At 40.1% G+C, this 23200-nt stretch overlaps 1 protein-coding gene across 3 annotated transcripts in view; it reads left to right on the top strand.

Moving 5' to 3' along the window:
* The window catches only part of LOC101569108 (cat eye syndrome critical region protein 2), a 164211-nt gene that overhangs the window by 99010 nt on the left and 42001 nt on the right, over positions 1-23200 (top strand). For 2 of the 3 annotated variants that reach the window (XM_023723981.1, XM_023723980.1), the window contains exons 2-4: positions 4365-4459; positions 19691-19874; positions 21581-21720. In XM_023723981.1, the coding sequence (XP_023579749.1) occupies positions 4365-4459; positions 19691-19874; positions 21581-21720 (419 nt within the window). Of the gene's footprint in view, positions 1-4364; positions 4460-19690; positions 19875-21580; positions 21721-23200 lie in introns of those variants that run through there. The other variant, XM_023723982.1, reaches the window with a different exon arrangement.

The raw sequence follows: 23200 nt of genomic DNA, 5'->3' as shown, positions 1-23200 counted from the left end.
ACTCCTATTCTGGGATTTTCTTATTCATCTAATTCTTGACATATAGTGGATGAGATATATTTTATTGACTAGTTGGATTACCTACTATTTGGTAAACTTCATGTTAATGTCATAGGTAGAACCACAGAGAAGACAAATATTGCTGCAAGCAGCTTTGTGTATCAGCAACATGTTTTAAGGAGCAAAAGGGACATTTGTGACAGACTTGCTGCCATGCAGAAAATGTTTCAGTTTTGCCTCTTCAGAGGACAGGGCCAGAGAGCTCAGCAGCACAGTGCCTGCCTGGCAAACATGAGATCATGAGTTTAATTTCCAGTCCCTCCCCCACCTGACCCCCAAAGCAGAAGACAGTATTCTAGCTAGAACCTAGGCAGCTGAAATCTACCTGTGATGATAGTGACAGTGATAGGGGAGAAAGCCAGAAGTAGTTGTCTATGGGCATTGGCCTGAGATGCAAGTGAATTAGATTTCTTAGAAATCTCATGGAGGTGGGGGAGTAAGCTCTTGCATTCTAGTCTGTATTGTGATTTTTATATATTCTTGATTATTCACCACTGAAGAGTCATCCTTTAAGTGGACCTGACCTGTCACACATTGTTACAGTCCCCTCAGTAACGCCTGCCCAATTTTTACCTTCTATTTTGAAGTGTGACCTTTATTATCTGATCTGTCATTTCTGTCCTTTAAAAAAATCCTAGGAGACATCAGTTTAGCACGGCCCACACTACCTTGTAGTTACAATTTGCTGGTAGAGAAAGGCACAGCACCAGGACCCACCAAGATGTAACAGAGTAGGTACTACATAGATGGTGTCATGGTTGAAGGACATGGCAAAGTGATATGAGATGGACTGAGGCATAAAGACTTTCATGTGGAGGATTACAGTATGGTTTGGCATAGGGAAAGGATTTCCAGGTAGGCCAGTGGTGCATACTAGAGGTTGGTGAACCGAGACAGGAGTGTGCATGATTATTGTTAATTGGTGAAACCATTTTCTGTAATACCATGCTTTCTATAATAGCAAACAACTGCTGGAAGGCTTTGTTTGTAGGAAGAACACTGGATTCTGTTCCCTGGCTTCCTGGTGCCTCTGTCAGTGCTGTGCACTCTTTTCTTTTATGAGATAGGGCTTTACTGTGCGGTTCACCTGCACTTGAGCTCACTTTGTAGCCCAGGGTGACCTTGAACTCGCAGCTATCCTTCTGCCTTAGCATCTCCAGTGGGGGGATTACAGACATGTGTTACCACACCCAGCTCTTGCTGAGCACTTTTGGAGAAGTTTCTGACCTAGAGAGAACTGAAATATATGCCTGGGGCTTTTTGAAGGACTTAGCTTCTGTTATAATTGTTACTTATTTTGAAATTTGCCCAGTGACCAAGGTTAAAATAAGACTCAATTGAACCTTCCTTTGCCTAGGGTCTCCTCTAAATCCAGGGAGTCTGAAGATTTTGCTTTTTGCTGTTCAGTGAGGCTTGAAAACCTTTCTGTCACACTTGCTTGTGCTGACACACCCATCTTACTCCTCTTCCTCTGTTGGAATGTGTTTTTTTTTTTTTTTTTTTTTTTTTTGTGGAACTGGGGATTGAACTCAGGCCCTTGCCCTTGCGAGGGAAGTGCTTATTCCACTGAGCCATCTCCACCGCCCCTGGAATGTGTTTTATACAGCAGCTAGATTACTCTTCATGCACCTCTCCCCTATGAAATTAGTGGGTCTCCAGTGTCTCTTTAAAAAAATAAAGGCCAGACTCAGCTCTGGGCTCAGTGCCCCTTGTCTATTTTAATTTACATTACCCTTATCCTGTCACCTGCAAAATAGATTTTTTTTAATTGAGAAATAAATATGAATGAGACAGTTTCACAGCTGATTAATAAGACAGTTTTGATAGTCAATACACTGTTATTGATACAGAAGTATCATTGTTATCTTCTTAGTGGTTATCCATAGTACAACAAGCAACAGGATATTCTGTCCAAACACTGTTGGTACACCTCTTTCTTCTCATTGAGTTAAGTGAAGTAGCTATAAATTTATCTTAACTATTTTGTATATATAAATACAAAATGATCTTACCTTTGTATCTTTTTTAAATTTTTATTTATTTATTTATTGTTCTGTCAGAGGTGAACATTCTATTGGCATCTAAATACTATAGGTGTTTGAATTCAACTAAACAATCTAACACTGTCTAGCAGTCTATAATATTAGTGGGTTATCCTCAGAAGTTACTGACTTGAGCCTTTTACAGCTCATTGTATTAATATGGATTTACTTTATATACCTCGTTTATCTGACTAGCAGAGTTCCTTGTTTCTAGATAGCGAACTAAAATGTAGAAAAGAATTCCACAGGAATTAGTAAGCTAGCATTTAATAACATATATATATATATATTAGGAATTCCTAGCTTTGTGTAGAATGTTTTGAATCTTGAGGCTTGGCTCTGGATTTTCAGTGTCCATCACTTTCCTCTTCAGCTGAACCATTAGTACTGGTAACAGGCAGTTTGCTTTCTTGTTTTACACAGGCGTTTGCTGTGTCATTCAGGGTGTCCCTGAACTCATCAGTTTTCCTTTTTTGACCCTCTGCAGTGCTAAAATTACAGATGTGCACCACTATGCATAACTTTTTTTTTTTTTTTTTAAAGAAGGAGAGGTTTATTTTGTTACACAGTCTCTAGAGGCTTCAGAGATTATTGGCTGGCTCTAGGGCAGAGGTGGCATGGCAGAAGGACCTGCTGTGGAGGAAACCGCACACAGTGGCAGTCCTCATGGCAGCCAGGAAGCGGAGCTGGGAGAGAAGATAAATTCAGCCTTCCAAGTCATGGCCCCAGTGATCCACCTCTTCTAACCATCCTCCACCTTCCAGCACCAAAACTTGGCACTTTTATGTCCTTTGAAGTTTTAAAAGTGAGGCTATTCAAATTTAGGACATTCCCACCCCACCCCACTGCCCACCCCCAAACCACCCCCATATTAAGGATTGAAAGATCGCAAGGCCATTGACCTAAGTTATATCCCCAACCCCTTTTTTACTTGAGATGCTTTGATTAGTTGCCAGACTAGGCCTTAATTAACCCCAGAGTGCTAGGATTACAAATATATACCACTATGCCTGGCCAAAAATTAGGAATTTCAAACAAATAATAAATAGAACAATTATAGTAGTTCACATAACAACTTTATTTCTATCCTAGAAACATAATCTCCTCAGTGTACACTACCATATAGTTCATGTTAAGATCAGAATTTGATCTCATGAGCGTCTTATACTTTCAGAGCCATTAATAAGCTGAGTGTGATGGCACATGTTTATAATCCTAGTTGTTGTGAGGCCAGAGGTAGGATAATCAATGCAAGTTGGAGGCCTGACTGGACTCCACAGAATTCAAGACCAACCTGGACTACATAACAAGATACTGTCTCAAAAAAAACCACTAATGAGACTATAAAAAGTTATTTGTCTATGGATTAATAGATCTAGTAATGAAAAAAAATAGGTCTAGTAATGAGGTAGTTAACTATAAGCAGACTCTGGGTATGTGGTTTACATGCAAAGAGGGACAGCATGCTTGGTAAAAGGATGCAGTCACACTTAGGTTGTGTAAAGAGTTGATGACTTTAACACATGATCTCAGAAGTATGTGTATGTTTGGAGGTTGAGAAGAGAAAGAGGATCCACTAAAATTTCCCACTGCCACTTTTGTTCCAGTGGCCCCCTCAGCCAGTCTTACCTGAGAATACTGTGCTGAGACAGGCTAAGTCGTCATCAGCAGTATGTGCCTGAACCTAAGGGAAGCATTGGCATTTCACCTAGGATTTAGACCATTAACAGACATTACCTCATTTCTCTCCAGATGATGTAAGATTAATTTTAGTTCTAGTAATCTCTCCTCATTAGTTGTGTAGGTATAAAGTTCTCAAAAATAAAAATTACCATATTGCTCTTAGCAGGTTTAATGTATTGAAACTGTTGAGTAAATGAAGAGTACTTCACAGTCAGTAACAGGTTGCTCCTATATTGTTTTGTCACTAAAATAGAATGCCATACAGCATATTTATCTTAGTTAAGCTTTTTGATTATGCATTCTTTTCAATTTAAAATAAAGTAATATGCATGCTGGTTTCACTGTGCAGCTAAAAGAATGTGTCCTGGTAAGGAACAGTGAGAGAGATAAACCCCACAGAAGACCAAAAGGCTGAACTTTGTTGTTCCTCTAGCAGCAGTGCGGGAGGAAGTCAGAGCTGATGATTGTGGATCGTTGTGTTACATGGGGCCTTGGTCATGTTGATGGTAGGCCAGACAGATGGAATATAAGAATCCTCTGTGACTGATCACTCTTGCTGTCTTGCCTCCCCTGTTTTAGGAGTTAGAGGCAGCTCTCCACAGAGATGATGTGGAATTTATCAGTGACCTGATTGCCTGTCTGCTTCAGGGCTGCTATCAGCGAAGGGATATCACGTGAGTAATCCTGTTCTTTTTAAGTATTTTTTGCCCAAGGAACCAATTAATCAGTTCCAGCATTTCTTGTTTTCTATAAGACCCCAAAACCCATCATTAGCCAGTATGGAACAGTATTGTATGGAACAGTACAGACCAAATATATAAAAATGGAGTCTTGTGGCCTGTGCTCATTCTTTTCAAAAATCTTTGACTTTATTTTAATTTTCAAATTTGTATAATTTACTGTTAATTACACCTGCCACCATCCTTTTGTATATTGGTACAGTATTCTTCCTCTAATAAGTATTAAAAATACTGCCTAAAAAGTTAGACTAGCTTTTATAGCATTGTTTTACTATTTCACTGATGCATTCAGGTCTTCTGTTCATATAACTGGTAGCAGTAGCATGATTAACTTGGAGCCTGTAGGTTCACTTACACCACAACTGCCAAGTAAACAACTCTCCAGTCAGTGCCTTCAGATGCATAGAGACTGGGAGCAAATATTATCAGTGCATGTAAATAAAAGAGCTTCCTGATAACATCTGTTTCCTTGGTTTTGTTTATTTTTGAGACAGGATCTTCCTATGTGGCCCAGACTAGCCTGGCACTTGAGCTCAAGTGATCCTCCTGCCTCAGCATCTTGGGTAGCTTGGACTACAGCCATGCCACCATACCCCACTTTTTCCCATGTTTTGATTCTAAAACCCATTTTCCTTGCTATTTTTCTGTGGAGAACAAAATTACACAGGGCAAAAAGGCCAGACACCATAAAGTTCTCATTCTCTGGGCCCTCTGATGTCATGTTAATTGGAGTTGTTATAGGTTATGTTTCAGGCTGTCAGAGAAGAGAAGACATCTTGCCAAGCACAGTGGCACATGCCTATATCCCTCAGTTTCTTGGTAGGCTGAAGTAGGATTGTCAATTCAAGGTCAGCCAGGACAATGTAATGATTCCCTGTCTCAAAACGACTAGGTATATAAGCTTAGTGGGAGATTTCTTGCCTGACATATGCAAAACTGTGGATTTAATCCTCAGTACTAGGCAGAAAGGAAGGAGAAAGAAAGATAGGGGGAGAGATTGAGTCTTTTAGGGCTGAGAAACTAGGCTTGCTTTTAACATACAGTAAACTTTCATACAAGCTGGGGGAAAAAAAGATGAACTAACTACCATTTTTCTTAGGGTGGAATTCTGTACTCCTTAGGTGATATTTACTGCTACTAGACAACTATACCTACTAAACAGAAGTGTTGAATCCAAGTGGTAATAGTGATTTTTTTTACTTTGAGGAATAAGAATCACCAAAGGGTTTATGATCATTGGTGGGCTCACCACCATGCAATTCAGTTAGGTGTAGGTTCTACCTGAGATTTTGCCTGACCAACGAGATGCGGTTGATGCTGCTATTCCTGGCACATGTCCATGCTTGAAGTATTGAATTTGAGATCCTCTGGCCTCATCTTCTCAGAGTACTGGGATTACTGGCATATATACCATGCTCAGCTTTGTTTTGTTTCCTATATCTTGGTTGGTTTGTTTGGGGCTTTTTTTGAGACAGAATCTTGTATGTATTCCAGGCTGGCGTGGAACTCACTGTGTAGTCCAGGCTGGCCTTTTACTCATGGTGATCCTTCTGCCCCAGCCTCCCAAATTCTGGGTTATAGGCATGTGCCATCGTGCCTGGTTTATAAATCTGGGTAATGGACACATGGGTTACTGTTTTGTTTTGTTTCATTTTTAGAGATTTTTTTCTCCATTTTATCTACAAAACATTTCCGATACAGAAATTTGGTATATCATTGCTTGCAATATTTTATAAATTATTCTCCATGGAATTATACTTTAGCCAGGTAATTTTTATAGGCCTGTATCAACAAATCTTTAGGGATTTAACTAGTTACTCTTCCTTTCTCCCCCCATTGAGAAGTAGTTTAGCATTATTGAGCTCTGGATGGAAAATCAGGAATTTAGGATTTGCTCTTAGCACCAGAGTGAAGATAAGGATTGGAGTAGTGGTATAGTTAAGCAGTACAAAAGTACCCTCCATTAAATGCTCATAATGCTTATTATTTGCTACTGATTTATGTTTTTCTTATTACTTGCTCTCAAATACTGTAGAGTGCTTTTTATATAACAGACTAAAATGTGATTCAACATGGACTTTACTCACTACCCAAAATGGTTTCATTTTAAGTGGAAATTTATCATAATGTGTTTAATTTTCAGGGTTCTTTATCCAACAGCACATAATAGATTCATTTGTTGATATCACTTAAAAATAAAAATATTTAATATTTCAAGGTCACAGTTCTCATCTATTTAGGAATGCTATTTGTCACCAGGTCCAATGGCAGTCATGAGCCTATAGATTCAAGTATGCAAGAGGCTGATGCAGGAGGCTTGCAAGCTTAAGCCCAGTTTGGGCATCTAGTGGCAGTTTGTCCCAAGTAGCTCAGTGGGAAAATGCTTGTCTCCTGTGTGCAGTGTATTTCAAGCATCAGTTCTCCTCTCACCCCTCAAAATAATTTTTTTTTTGAAATTATGATGTCTCCATTAAATGTATCCATTTGAACTGATGCTAGTCTGATGTAATTTAGGTAAAATAAAACCACACAATATAAGTATATAGAGTAATGATTTGTTTTAAATCATTGGTTCATTTACTTGGTACAGGGTCTCACTACTCAGCTTGGACTCGTAGTGACCCTCCTGTCTCAGCTTCCACAGTGCTAGGATTATAGGCATGTGCCACCATGTCCAGTTTCTGTGAACAATGCACGCAGTGCCAGGGATTGAACCTGGGTCTTTGCACTTGTCAGGCAGGCGCTTAGACTGCCAAGTTATCTCCCCAACCCCAGAATAATGATTTTGACTAGTGACTATATCATTTCACCCTCCTCGTGAAAATAGAACATTCCCATGTCCCCTGAAAGTTCTTTTTGCAGTTACTCTCTCCCAAACAAACATCTGTATCTGGCTACAATGGACATCATTTTTCACAGTGTATATTTAAGCTTTTGCCTACTTTAGAATTCTGTATGACTGGGATACAGTATAAAATGAATTCTCACGTCCAGTTTCTTTCACTCATTATATTATCTATGTGATTCTTGTCCGGATTGCTGTTAGTTCTATTGTGGGTGGATGAGGAAGGGACAAATTGTATCTAGTGAAAGATATATTGCAACTTTCTGGTTTTGTGTTTTAGTTTTTGAGAAAAGGTCTCACTTGTGTAGTCCATGCTGGTGTTTTTGTATTTTAGGGAAGGGTCTATAGGGTGTTCAGGGTCTCACTACTAGATTGGACTTGTAGTGATCCCTCTGTTTAGAGCCTTCCAAGAGCTGGGATTACAGGCACGCGCCACTACGCCCAATCTCAATTGTCATTTCAGGCAGTGCCGCACAGCAGGCCCTGGGACTCTGGCCCCTACACCTGTTTGCATGTGTTTGTAATCCACTGAGCTATTTGGCCGGCCCTCATGCTAGTCTTAAACTCATGTAGCCCAAACTGGTTTATAACTCAAGGTAATCTTCTTTCAGCCTGAGTGCTGAAATTAAACTGTGTACCACCATGCACAGTTTACATTGGGACCTTTTGTCTGTTTTCTGTTTGTTTGTTTTTTTTTATTTCTTCTTAATATATTTAGGACAGGGTCTACCAGTCTCACTCACTATGTAGATTAGACTCTTAGTCTCCTATTTTCAGCCTCCCAAGCTCTGGGATTATAGGCACATGCCACCAAGCCCAGTCTCGATCACAGTCTCAGCACACCCAGGGGGCAGGGCCAGCACTACACACACACTGCCTAAGCAGGCACTTTAGTCCACTGAGCTATCTGGCTAGCCCTCTCTTTATTTTTTGATAAACATTTATGTTGCTTTTTATTTATTTATTTATTTTTTTAAATTTGGAGGTGTTACAAAACTCAAGTCATTTGCATGCAGATATTTGGGTGGACATGCTTTCATCTCTTCTGGGAATTACTGGGTCATATGATAAGTATATTTAACAGGCTAGGCACGGTGGTGGGCACCTATAACTCCAGCACTCAGAAGGTTGAGGCTGAAAGATTGCCATGCATTCGAGGCCAGCCTGAACTAGTTAGGACACCCTGTATCAAAAAACAAACAGACATCCCTGGCAAGCGCAAGGCCTGCGTTCAATCCCCAGTTCCACAAAAAAAAAAAAAAAAAAAAAAAAAAACACAGACAAACCAATAAATAAAATTTAAGAAACATCCCCACTGGGTGTGGTGGTACCTGCTTGTGATCCCAGCACTCAGGAGGCTGAGGCAGGAGGATTGATAAATTCAAGGCCTGCTTGAACTGCGTAGTGAAGCTCTTTTGAAAGAGGGAGCCACAATATTTCCCAGACTATTTATGACATTTATAGTAAATGTCCACTAATAAAATAAGAATAGTCCACTTATACTTAGCAAACATTTACTGTTTATATTGTGTTATGGTGGTAATTTGTGAATTTTATATACTGTTAAGCATTTATGTGTCTAGTGGTTATTCATGTATCTTTGTGAAATGTTAGTCTTTTACTTGTTTTAAATTAGAAGTATTTTTCTGGAGTTATTGAATTTTTTATTCTGGATATAAGTCCCTTCTCAGATATATTTTATAACATCGTGTTTTTTCTTCTAGTATGTAGCTTGCCTCTTAAGTTGTTCTGAAAAATGAAACATTTTTGTTTAGTTGAAGTCCATTTTATCAAATTTTTAATTGTATTTTTGTGTTGTCCACGTGAGTATCACAAAGACTTTATAGTGTAGAAGTTTTAGAAGTGCCACTTTTTAGAGTTGGTGTCATGATACATTTGGGTTAGCACTGTGTGATGTACTATGTATCAGCTGTTGTCCATTTTAGTCTCATGGATTTGTGCATCTTATCCTTACATCACCTTGCTTTCGTTGGGTCAGGTGTGGCTGCCAGTTTTTATCTTTTGCTTGTTTTGTCTAAACCCTTTACATTTTCATATGAATTTTAAAATCACTCTTGTCTTGTTTTTGGTCTTTTTGGTTTTACTGTATTTTATTTATTTATTTGTTGAATTGGTTTTTAGGAAAGATTTATTTTTTGTTTTTGGTGCCAAGGACCAAACCCAGGGCTTCCAACTAGACAGACATTCTACCACTGAGCCAAATCACTAGCCTCTTAAAATCATGGTTAATTTCTATCCCAAAAAAGTTTGCTAGAGGGACTGGTCAACTTAAATACTGAGTTTTCCAATCTTTTAAAAATTTAATCGTTTTTTTTTGTTTATGTGGTACAGGGTGTGCTATGCTGTTCAGACTCATAGTGATCCTCCTGTCTCAGCCTCTCCAATGCTGGGATTACAGGCATGCACCACCACACTCAGTTTCAGGGGCCAGCTTGGCACGGGGCTGGGATGGCATGCAGTATTGGGGCTCGAACCCAGATCCTTGCACTTGCCAGGCAGGCACTTAGACTGCCAAACTATCTCCCTGGCCTCTTAATTTTCCAATCTTTGAGTGTAATAAAAATCTGTTCATTTGACAGCCTTTTGTTTTAGCAGTATTTCATATATACTGGATACAAGTATTTTGTATTTTTATATAATATTGTCTATAGAATTCATATCTGTATTTGCTAGCTTTTTGCTGCTGTTTTGTATAAAATACAGTTATTTTCATATATATTTAACTTGTTCTCACAATCTTGAATTTTAGTCCTAATTTTTTTTTCATTGTACTGCTTTTGTTGTAAATTCCTGAGCATATTTTATGACTTCTGCAAAGAAGTTTTGCTTATTCCATTTTTTGTATACTTGGTACTTCTTACTTTTGCCTTACTATACTGGCTAACGTTAGAATAGTATTGTTCCTGATATTAGCAGCTGTTATTTTTTGAGGATTTCTGTGTACCTATTTATGAGGTTTGTTAGTCTAAAGTTTTATTTTGTAAGTCCTTGTTACAGTTTGAAATAGGGGTCTGAAAGTGTCCACCCCCTTTCCTTGATAAGGTGTATAGTTCCTTTCCTTGCACATTTGAAAGGATTCAGTCCAAAAAGCCTTTGGGTTTTATTTGTGCCAAGTTTTATGTTACACATATTTTTCTTGAATAGAGTAAAACTATTCAGCTGTTCTATGTATGAAATAATTTTTCATATGCAGTATTTTTTTTCAATTGATTTGTCTGTCTTATAAGTTTTATTTTTTTTTATAAAGTAATCTTTATTTAGTGTGTGTGTGTGTGTGTGTGTGTGTGTGTGTGTGGCCAGCTCAGCCCACCAGGGGGCGGGGCTGGCTGGCATGTGGTGCTGGGAAATCGAACTGTGGTCCCTGTGCTTTGCTGAGCTTGTTCCAAATAGGTGCTTTAGACCACTGAGCCATCTCACCAGCCCCCTGTCTTATAAGTTTTAAATGTATTTCTAGAATGTCATTCCTGATATTTTTAACTTTTTTCTTTTGGTTTTTGGTTTTGGTGTGTGGGGTTTTTTGTTGTTGTTGTTGTTGTTGTTGTTTGTTTGTTTTTTTACAGGGACTCAATATGTAGTTTAGGCTGGCTGCCCAAGTGCTGGGATTACAGGCATGCACCACCTCACTTGGCTGTTCTTACCCTTTTGTTTGTATGGTTTGGACTTCTGATACTTGTCTCTCCCACTTTATTCTTTCTACAGATTTATCAGCTGCTAAATATTTAGTAAAGAAAGCAAACTTTTACCTTCTTATTTTTTTCTGTGGTTTAGTTTGCCTGTTTTCAATTTTATAGATTTCTTCTCTTATTTTTTTTTTTCTATTTACTTTGGCTTTAACTTGTTCTTTTTTCTCGTCTTCCTAAATTAGAAGTAGATCGCACTTGTAAGTGAGCCACCTGTGTTCAGCCTCCCAAGCACTGGGATTACAGATGCACATTACACGCCCAGTCTGAATTGCTGTCTCAGCGCACCCTGGGTGCGGGCCTGGGTGCAGGCCGGCATGGATGTTGGGAGTCAAACCCTGCCCACTGCATCTGCCTAAGCAGGTGCTTTAATCTACTGAGCTATTTGACTGGCCCAATACAGGCATTTAAAATAAGTTCACTGAAAGAAACCCCCCAGATTTCGTTCTAAACAAGGCATGGCTGCATCCCACAAATTTTGGTATTTTCATTATCATTTAAACATGTTCCAATTTATTTTCTTTTTTTTTAAATTTTTTTTATTTATTTGTGTGTGTGTGTGTGTGTGTGTGTGTGTGGCCAGCTCAGCCCACCAGGGGGCGGGGCGGGCTGGCATGTGGCGCTGGGGGATTGAACCGTGGTCCCTCTGATTTGCCAAGCTTGTTCCAAGTAGGTGCTTTAGACCACTGAGCCATCTCACCAGCCCCCCAATTTATTTTCTCTATGGTCCTAAAATTTAAAAGTGTGTTACTGGAGTGGGCTTGGTGACTCAAGGTTATAATCCCAGCACTTGAACTGCTTAGGCTGGAGGATCATGGGTTCAAGGCACTGTGCAGCAAGACCCTGTCTTAACCAACAAAGTTAATTTCTGGATATCTTAGTGGTTTCTAATTTAACTCCCAAGTATTCAGATAATATACTGTGTGAGTCCTGTGTAGCGGAATGCCTGTAAACCCAGCACTTTGGGAGGCTGAGATTGGAGGACTGCAAGACTGAACCCAGGGCTAGGGAGATAACTCATTTTTTGAAGTTTAATAAGACTTGTATTCCTAGCACATGCTTTACTCAGCAAAGTTTTCATATGTACTTAACAAATGTATGTTTTTCTGTGTACTATTTTGTAAAGCTCACTTCAAGTTGGTAGTATTGTTGAGGTATGACTGTATTGATTCTTTTGTCTACTTGGTGAATTAGTGAGTGAAAAAGAGAGGCTAAAATCTCTTGTATGATTCTGAATCTTTTTTCTTTCTTCTTCTTTTTTTTTGGTGGTACCAGGGATCAAACTCAGGACCTTGTGCTTGCTGGGCACGCACTTATTCCACTGAGCTGTCTTCCTGGCTATGAATAATTTTTCTTCTTTAGTTTTGTCAGTGTTTATTAGATGAATATATGCCTTGGTTATCTGTTCTTGGGGAATCTGTCCATTTATTATTACCTAATACTCTTTTCAAATCTGTTTTGCCCCATGTTAACAATAACTATTCAGGGCCAGCCAGACAGCTCAGTTAACTAAAGTGCCTGCTCAGGCAGAGTGTAGCGGCCCGGGTTTGCTCCCCTGCGTGCCTCTGCTGCTGTGCCGGCCCCAGCCCCATCCCCCAGGCGCGCTGAACATTGAATGAGACTAGATGTGGTGGCACACACCTGTAAAACCAGTGTTTGGGAGGCTGAAAACAGGATCATTACAAGTCTGACCTTCATAGTGAGACCCTGTAGACCCTGTACTAAATACATAAAAAATAATAATTATTATTCATTCTTTGTGGGGGGTAGATAGAACACATTTCTCTGCAATGTTTTTCTCTTGTTGTGTTGCCCAGTTTAACTCAGAACTCTGGAGGTCAAATGTTCTTACCTTAGCCTCTCAAGTACCTGGGACCAGAGGTCCCTGCACATGTGGAGTTATCTTCTGGTGTGGTGTTTTATTTTGCCTTTTTTTTTTTTTTTTTAGTGTTGGGGATCATTCAAACCCATGATCCCAAATGTGCAAGTATTCTAATAACTAAGCTACAACCCTAGCCACTGTTCATCTTTCTTATACTCACAGTACTTGCTGTATAGTTTTCTATCCTTTTAATCATTTTATTTTTATGTAGACTGATTCCAGTCTGACTAATTACAGAATGGTATGCTTTAGCAGTCACTCGTACCTTGTCCTGTAGTCCCCAGAGTCATTGCTCCACTTGTTCCCTATTTGAATATCCTGGGTACTTCTTACAAGTGAAATCATACTTTTATTTTGTGTACCTGACTTCTTCTTCTTCTTTTTTTTTTTTAACCTGACTTCTTTTATCATTATTTTCAAGTTTCTTCAATGCTATAGCATGAATCATTACTTCATCTCTTTTTAAGATCAAGTAATACTCTTCTGTGAATATGCATTTAATTTATTCAACGGACTTTTGCATTTCTGTTTTTAGGGCTGTTGTGAATTATGCTGCTTTCAACATTTGTGTGCAAGTTTTTGTGTGGGTATATGTATGTTTGTATTTCTCTTGGGTGTAAACCTACTAGTAGAATGGCTGAATCTTTGCCAAAATTTCTTGAGTAGCTATATTATTTTCATTCACACCAGCAATATGTGGGGGTTCCAATTTCTCCACATCCTGGTGAAAGTTTGTCCTTCTGATATTCATCATCAGAAGGGTATGAAGTAGCATCAAGCTGTGGTTTTCATTTACGTTTTCCAAATGATTATTGAGTATCTTTCCATGTGCTTCTTTTTTATCTCTGTTTATCCTTTAATGCTTTATTTCAGGCTAAATGATTCTTTTTAGGTATATCACTTTATACTTCATTTTTGTCGAATGTGTGTAAGTGGTTAGAAAGTTGTTATGTACCCTTACAATATCGAAAGCTATGGAGAATTTTTGTTGTTCCTCTTCAAAACTTAAACTTGATGGTACTTTAGATATCTTACTTTACAAAAGTAGTTTCTGGAATTTCATCTGGCCTCCATTAAAAATGGCATTTAGCATTTTAAAAATCGTTACATGTTCACTTCTCTTTCTTTTCTTTGTTACCCAACTTAGACACACGTAAAATCTATATTGTGTATGTGTTTCTCTGCTAAAAGATTTTTCTGTTGAGTTTTATCTTAGTCATATATCCCTATAGTTTGAAATAGCTGTGTGTTTGACTATCTCTTGACTTCCCTATTGATTGTGGGTATGTGGATATAGTAGCTACTATAAAGTTCTAGTGAAGAGCTGTTATTTTAAATTTTTGGCCTTGGTCTTCACCACACACACAAACACACCTCCGTACTGAGGATCAAAATCAGGACCTCGTGCTTGCCCGGCAGGTGCTTGTCACTGAGCTATCTCCCTAGCCTCAACCCCTTGGTCTTTTCAGTCTTCAAAAGTAAATTTTGTATCATTTGTTTATGTGTGATCCAGGTATTAAACCCAGGGCCCCCTTCATGCTAAGTCCATCAAGTTTGTTATAGTCTTTGTACTTGTCATTTTATTAGAACCCAAATCATTTTGGGGGGTAGGGCAGGAATCAAACTTAAGACCTTGCACTGGCCAGGCCGGTGCTTGTGCCACTGAGCTATATCCCTGCAGAACCCAAATCTTTACCTTAATCTAGTACTCAGGTCTGATTCTAATGTGGTTTAATGGTGTATCTGTGTTATCTTACTTGCTTTGCCAATGATTGCAGGGGGGAAACAAAAGGTAATTTCATTGTTCACATAGCCTCTGTTCTGCACTAACCATAATGTTGTGCCTTAGTCACTCCTTTGTAAACAAACTCTGTGGGTGCCCTTTCATATCTCTAACACACTTCAAAGATTTCAACACTTTTTCTAGCTGTAATCTTATGAGACAGGTTGCAGATGTGAAAAGCTGTCCAGTTCCTGCTAACAGAGACTACAGTTAAAACAGTGCTCAGGCTGTGCCATTCTTGGGCTTGCCATTAGAGACACCCATTCGGGCTGAAGGACCCTACTGGGATTCTGAGAAATGACTAACTCTGGGTGGGAGTTGGGAAGATCGGTGTTGACTCATCCTTCCTTTATTTTGTGTCTCTTTGTCTCTCTCTCTCTCTCTCTCTCTCTCTCTCTCTCTCTCTCTCTCTCTAATTTAATTTATTTATTTACTTATTTTGTGTGTGTGTGGCCAGCTCAGCCCACCAGGGGGCGGGGCTGGCTGGCATGTGGTGCTGGGGGATCGAACCGCGGTCCCTGTGCTTTGCCAAGCTTGTTCCAAGTAGGTGCTTTAGACCACTGAGCCATCTCACCAGCCCCCTTTATTGTCTCTTGATCTTGACCTCTGTTATAAGGAACAAAGAGGTAATTGGAATCTGGTCTCATCTCTTTTCCTCACATGATAGTAACAGCCACTGGCCTTTCCTGCTATTTTCAAAGGCATAAAATAAATGAGAAAAATGGTTGAGGCACTTGGAAGTTTTATCATACAACAGGGAAGTAGATTTTTCTGTGCTCAGAACTTTCAGATGACTTGGTATTTTCCCATAGTCAAGTGAAATATTTATAATTCAGATTTTTTTATTATTTATTTTTTATTTATTTATTTATTTATTTTTAACATTTAGTGTGGGGGGGGGTGGCCAGCTCAGCCCACCAGGGGGCGCGGCTGGCTGGCATGTGGTGCTGGAGGATTGAACCGTGGTCCCTGTGCTTTGCCAAGCTTGTTCCAAGTAGGTGCTTTAGACCACTGAGCCATCTCTCCAGCCCCTTAAAAGGATTTTTAAAAACTGATATGTATATCAGTTTCTAGGAACACAGTGCTACCACTGTGCAGATAGAAAAATCTGAAAAACTTCTTGCAAAACTCATTTATGCTCCTAAAGGGAGGGAATATATGGTCATAGGTTCTGAAAGGATTTTTAATCTCTATAGAAAATTAATGTGCCAGTTAATTTTCAACTTGACTGAATGAAGAGACTCCTGGAGAGATGATTGGATCCTGGGACATGGTACTCATCATGGAATGATCCCCCTGATGCTGATAACTGAAATGCTGTTGGATCTGGGTCGTTGCGGGTGGGGTTTTGGTGGGTACCACTGTATCTTTCAATGATGCTGTTCTTCTACTTTCTGCTTCCTGGGCACTATGAAGTACATAGTAGCTTTGCTCTGCCATTTCCTTCTACCACAGTGTTTCTGTTTTGGAGCCAGCTAACTGTGGGTTGAAATCTCTGAAACTTTAGTTATGGGTATCCTGTTACTATCTTTTTCCCAGCATTAAGAAAGCTAATACAGTACAGTTAAGGACCACTGAATTAGAAAGGACTAGCCTGATATTTAGGTTCCTGAAACCTTGTCATTTGAAATTATCCAGTACATTCCCTTTGAAAGTTTTCTTCTGCTGCCCCACATGGTGGTGCACCCCTCTAATCTCAGCACTTGGGAAGCTGAAGCAGGAAGATTCGTGTGAGCACAGGGCTAGCCTGGGGTACATAGTGAGTTCAAGACCAACCAGAACTACATAAAAAGACTGTCTTATCCCCTCAAAAAAGCAAGTTTTCCCTCTTTTTGTATTTTAGGGAAGGGTCTATAGGGTGTTCAAGGTCTCACTACTAGATTGGACTCAAAGTGATCCGCCTGTTCACAGCCTCCCAAGAGCTGGGATTACAGGTGTGCGCCACCATGCCCAGTCTCAATTGCTGTCTCAGCGGGCCTTGAGGGAAGGGCTGGCAGGGCAGGCCTGGGGATTGAACCCTCGCACTTGTGCCTGCTTACAGGTGCTTTAATCCACTGAGCTTTTTGGCCAGCCCAATTTTCTGATGTTTAAAAGAAAGAAGTATTCCCAGATGTGGTGGCATACATCTATAATACCAGAATGGTGAGAGGCTAAGACAAAAGGATCACAAGGTAAAGCCCAGCCTGGGTAATTAAGCAAGACACACACACACACACACACACACACACACACACACAGTATAGATTTACATGAGAAATTATATTGTTTGTACAGAGTTGAATTTATGTTGCATGAAAGGCTTTTGGTTAAGGTTCTATGGGGTGCCTTAGGAAACTTCGGGGCAAAATGATGTGGTTGAAACTGAGTAGCATAATAGTGCTATTGGAAAAGAATGTCAGATGCAGAATTCTTTGAGGGCAGCAGAGGCTTCCAGACAGGTTGTCACCCAGAGAACAGCCCTGTCCACAGACAGTTTACCCATCCTGCATGCTTGTGTTTGCTGCCTGCTCACTAGAGTCAGAGAGGTGGCTGTCCTGGCACAGCAGGTCTTCCATGACAGCCTTCAGGGAAGCTTCAGTACTGGTGATCTCCATGTCACAAGTTGTGCATTTTGCTTTTCAGCAGGAAAAACTAGCTTTGTTGTTTGGGGAACCTCATATATATTTGTATTTTGTCTGTTTTGTTTGTTTGTTTGTTTGTTTTTTCTTTCAGTGCTAGATATAGATATGCAACTCAGAGCTTCTCATGTACCACTGAGCTATACCCTCAATCCTAGAAATTCTTGGGAGTATGTATAATGTAAAGAGATTCATTTGATTACCAGGGGGATCCTGTCTTCTTCACATTCTTGGCAGCTCAAAAACAATTTTTTTTCTTTTTGGGGGCTGTCTCAGAATGCCTTCAAGGCAGGTTTGGCTGGCGTGAGTTCTGGCAATCGAACCACAGCATCCTGAGACTGATGGCTTTGCTTAAGCAGGCACTTAAACAACTGAGCTAATGGGCAGGCCCCCTCAAAAACAATTTTTAAAAATAACCTTTTTAGGGCCGGGGAGATGGCTCAGTGGAATAAGTGCTTCCCTGGCAAGCGCAAAGGCCTGAGTTCAATCCCTGGTTCCGCAAAAAAAAAAAAAAAAAAAAGTAATAATAACAACAACAACCTTTATAGTTTCTAAATTGAGCACAGTCACACGGCTGCCTGGCTTTTACCATAGCCAGTTGGAACACTTTGCCTCTTACTTCTGAAGGGTCCATGGTAGCTTCGCAGGCAGGGGAGAGATGCAGGTGCTTTATTTGAAGATTCAAGCAGGTGCTAGTAACACCAGCACTCAGGTGCATGCTGCTGCTGAGTCAAATTGAGAGCACCTCAGTAGTTAGAAATACTATGCAATATCTTATTAGTTAGCTCCCATCTTCCCAGTGTGAGATGATAGTACTTCTAGCAAAAAGAAGCTGCTTCTGTCTTTGTAAAAGCAAAATGTTTAAATATTTACCAGAATACCTTAATTTTTTTCCATGAACATTTTTTGACTTCCATACATAACCAGTTTTCTTTCTTTTCTTTTTTTGGCAGGGTCTCACTGTGTAGCCTAAGCTGTCCTCAAATTCATGATTCTAATGCCTTAGTTTTGAAAGCACTGGGATTACATGACTGGCTAACTACCATATATTTTCGTTTTTTTGTACTGGGAATTGAATTTAGGACCTTGCGCTTGCCAGAAAAACACTTGTGCCATTGAGCTATATTCCCAGACCACTACCATACATTTTAAGTCAGTTTGGCACACACCTCTTTCTAAAATTCTGAAAATTCTAACAAATAGCTTATTATATGCAAGGCGCATTTAAGCACTAATCAGAATCTAGTTATAAGATTACAGAAGTCTAACCAAGAAAAAAGTTTGAGTTGTCATAAATACTTCCTTTCTTTTTTTTTTCTTTTTTCAGAGCTGTGGATTGCACTCAGGCCCTTGCGCTTGCCAGGCAAGTGCTTATTCTACTGAGCTATCTGCCCAGCCCCTTAAATACTTTCTATAAAGAACCTATGTTCAAATTTCATATATTTAAGCACAGTGGCACACACCTGTAGTTCAAGCTGCTCATGAGGTGAGGCAGCAGTATATTGAGTCCAGGAGTTTGAGAGCAACCAGGGTGACACAGTGAGACCTAATCTTCTTCAAAACTTTTGAATACAATATTGTGTGTCAGAGTAGCTGCTTCTGTTCTTTGTTAGGTAGACTATATGGTTTTGTGTGTGTGGCTTCAAAGCCATGGGTTCACTGTGTATCTCTATGAACTGCATAGTTCTCTTAATTGTACAAACAAAAGGTGAGGCTTTTGTGCCACAGTTTATGCCACTGATTTTTTTTTCCCCCCAAAGAATGTTGCCTTCCCTTTTTTTTTTTTTTTTTTTTTTAATCGCTTGTTTGTTTGGTGTACAGGGTCTCTTCTATGCCTGGTTTCAGTGACTGGCTCAGCTAGGCACAGGCTGGCATTCAATACTGCAGTATAGTATCTGGATCCTTGCGCTTGCCATGCTGGCCTTTACACCACTGAGCTTTCTCCCCAGCCCATCACTGATTATTGAAATTTTCACCTATTTGGCCAGGATGCACTGTGTTTAAAATAAAACAGCCTGTCCTGTATAAACTTTAATATATTTATATTCTTCGGAAATTGATAAAATAGAATGTCCACATAGATAGTCTGAAACATGAAGCTTCTGGGTCTGGAGAGATAGCTTAGTGGAATAGGTGCTTGCCTGGCAAGCACAAGGTCCTGATTTTGATCCGTGGTACCACACACACACACACACACACACACATAATAATAATAATAATAATAATAATATAAAACAATGCTTCAATGAAGGGCTTTCTATGTTTTATAAGTTCATCAGCTATCAGACTAGCTCCATTTAATGTTCACAAGTTTTTGTGTTTGGGCCTTATATTAGGTCTCAGACGTTCCACAGCTATTTGGAAGACATCATCAACTACCGCTGGGAGTTGGAGGAAGGGAAGCCCAATCCTCTGAGGGAAGCCAGTTTTCAGGACCTGCCCTTGCGTACCCGGGTGGAGATCCTACACCGCCTCTGTGACTACCGGCTGGATGCAGATGATGTCTTCGATCTTCTCAAGGTGTTTCACTGTGACCCTTTCTCTGGAGCAGTATGAAGCCAGCAGTTAGGAATGTGGTCAGGTTGGGAAATCCAAAGATGTTGAAGAAGGCCAGAGTTTGGCTTTTATGACTAGTATTTGAGTTCTTAACAGTGACACTTTATACAACCATGACCAAGAAACCAAGGGAGACTATAAGACATACAATAACTTGGCATGGTAGTGCATGCCTGTAATACCAGCACTCAGGAGGCTGAGGCGGGAGGATTACTGACAGTTCAAACCCAGCCTGGGTTACATAATGAGTTAAAGGCAAGTCTGAACTAAAACAAAACACAGTGATGTGCATCTGTAGCAATGTTATTTCAGTTTAATTTCTAGTTGATTTGTGTATCCTCCCACGCTCTCAGTCCCAACAGACACAGGAATGAGCAGAGAGGTCTGTTTGTTCTCATGTCATCACATAAAAGTACAACTAAACTAGCCACTGAATTATATTTTTCAAGGTGTAAATTTGATTAAGTATAGTTGAAATATTTGGAGATTTGAAATCAATCGTATATACTAGTAAAGTTAATCCTTTCACATTTTACAAAAGATGTTCATCAAAAAGATGGAAATTTCCTTTCTGACTCATTCTGATGCCTGTTTTAGAAGCATGTTGCAGAAAGAGGGTATGGGTTTGTGCTTTCATGAACGAGAAGGTCAGATTCTAATTGTGTTCAATCATAGTTAAATATATTTGGGCTTTTCAGTCCTGCTGCACACATAGATACATTGTAAAACATCACTGTGTAATTTAGTATAGTCTTTACTAAGAACTTCAGTAGTAGTGGGAAGGCCAGTACAGGTCAGCCCTGGGGTAAATTAGAAGCTGTATTGCTGGATCTCCTCTCAAATAAGAGGTTGCTGTGAGTTACAATAGAGTAAAATAGCCACGCAAGACAAAGCCTTCCCAGCGTCAGCTTCTACTTGATTGTAATTATCCTCTCTTTCTTGGATATACACATAAAATAATTGTATATGAATATGTAAAATGTATATCAGAATTCCTTTTGGTTTCTCTTTTATGGTGATATAGGAACAGTAGTGGAGTAGGGAGCGTTTGAAATATCTATCTTGTTCAAGAAAGATAGCCCTTCTCCTATCATAGGCCCTGATCAAAAATTAACGTACTTGAGCATTTTAACTGCTTATCGGTCCAATTATTTAGATACAGTATGACCAAAAATTGCTTGTTAATTTTTTTAAAGATAATACAGATTTGTTCCTCATGCTGGTTGGTTTGCAACCAGAGTTATGGAAAGAATGTCATTTTAAATTGTAATAAGATACGTAAGCCAAGAGAGTGAGAAATATTTCCTAAAACTAAACAACACGTGTGTATCATATTATTAAATTGACAATATGGCCACAGAAAATAAAAATTTAATTCAAGTAACTGAAAAAAAAAGTTTGTAAACCAAAGTGCCACTTTATAACAGGAAATACAGAAACAACAATTTTTCACATTTATTCAGTACAAGAATGGACTGGTTGAAATGACACCTGCCCAAGCAACACTCAGGATAAGTAACACACACTGCCTGAGTAACTCTTGAGGCAAACTGTTAAGTGGCTAAAATACTAGATATGTCTGAGGAGAAATTTTGAATCATCATTTTACTTTTTTCATGTTATATTTTGTTTCTCATTTCCCAATCCCCTTTTCCCTGCTCGTGTCCTAGGGTCTGGATGCAGACAGCCTCCGTGTGGAACCTCTGGGTGAAGACAATTCTGGGGCCCTCTACTGGTATTTCTATGGAACACGAATGTACAAAGAGGACCCTGTGCAAGGAAGGTCCAATGGAGAACTCTCCTTGAGCAGGTAAAGTCTTCAATGTCACAGCTAACTGCTACTGTGTAAAATGTTACTAATATTAAATGAATTAGATTCCTAGGGTACAATATATATTTTTCTTACAGAATTAACTGTGCTAATGTGCCTGCAAAGAAACAGTAAGTAAAGCAGCCTTGCACACTGAGGAGGGCATGGCAGGGCTCTACCAAGTGAAGGTGACACACCTTGCGCCTGGCCACAGACACACTTACACTTGTGGGCCAGCCTAGAGGGCTTTGGCTTCTCTTTATTGCACTTGACACAACATCCATGCAAGGTGTTTCACCCAGACTCTTGGATGCACCCAGGCAGAGGGGTGGCAGTGACCCAGACCTAGGCCTAGGCCACCAAATCCTTATTAGAGAGCAGAGTCTAGGTTGTCTTCTATCCAGGGCTGGGGCAGGCAGCTGATGCCCTGCACCCCTACCTTCACCTCTGTGGCCTTTCCAGCACTGCAGACCATAGCAGTGATACTTGGGAGAGGAGGCTTGCCCTCCTCCTCCAGGACATGGTAGGGCTGGCACAGGGACTCCTGGAGGGAGGGACCAGGTTAGGTCCCCCAACCCCCGGGCCCTAGTAACCTGGTGCCCACAGCCTGGGGACCATGGGACACACCACGAGCATGCACAAACACGCAGAAGCAGCCATAATCTGTACAGTTTATACACAGAGCCGGGGACCCAGCCTGAGCCCCCATATCCTCTACAAATACAGAGTTCTGTCTAAAAAAGATAATTTACCTCCTCATAGTGGCCAGTAGGGAAAGGGAGAACAATGGGAAAGATGGGGTTCTTGCCACCCTTGAACAGATTTGGCAATGCACAACAGGAAGCTTGAAGGCACCATCAGCACTGTGGGCCAGAGCTCCAGGAGGGGCCCAGAGTGGGGGGGCCTTTGAGGTCAGTGTCTCTGAAGGGTACACTAGTGCCTTTGGTAGGGGCTGAAGGCACCATTGATCTGGGCGAGAGAGGAGGCAGGAATCTTATAATCAAAGTGGGGAGGGGGACTGGGCCCTAGGAATCGGGGGTGGGGGAAGAAAGAAATACTAAGAAGTTACATTATGTCATACAAAAATAAAAAGGAATTACTCTGTCCTGTGCTATAAGTCCATGGTGAAATAGTCTTTTTTATGAAATGTGAAGAGATTTCTGAGGCACACTGCTCCCTCGCCACAGACTATTGTATACCACCTTTCCAGCAGCACAAGTCATTTGCCTGAATAACAGTTTTCCTCTTTCATAGGAAATCCTTTGCTCCTTTTTCCAGTTAGAATTGATAATCTGCTTTATGAACCTTAGGATTCACCAGTTTAAGGCCAGAAAGCCTTAAATGATTCCAGAAGCATAAGCCTTGCTAGGTGTTTGCTAAAGAGGAAGAGGCCTCGTTTCCTAGCATGCGGTGTTTTCTTTTTTCTCTTTTCTTTTTTTTTTTTTTTTTTTTTGGCGGAACCAGGGATTAAACTCAGGCC

Source organism: Octodon degus, unplaced genomic scaffold (genome assembly GCF_000260255.1).
Source record: "Octodon degus isolate 3935 unplaced genomic scaffold, OctDeg1.0 scaffold00104, whole genome shotgun sequence".
In the NCBI taxonomy this organism is placed as follows: Eukaryota; Metazoa; Chordata; class Mammalia; order Rodentia; family Octodontidae; genus Octodon; species Octodon degus.
This window is presented reverse-complemented; position numbering and strand designations above follow the sequence as displayed.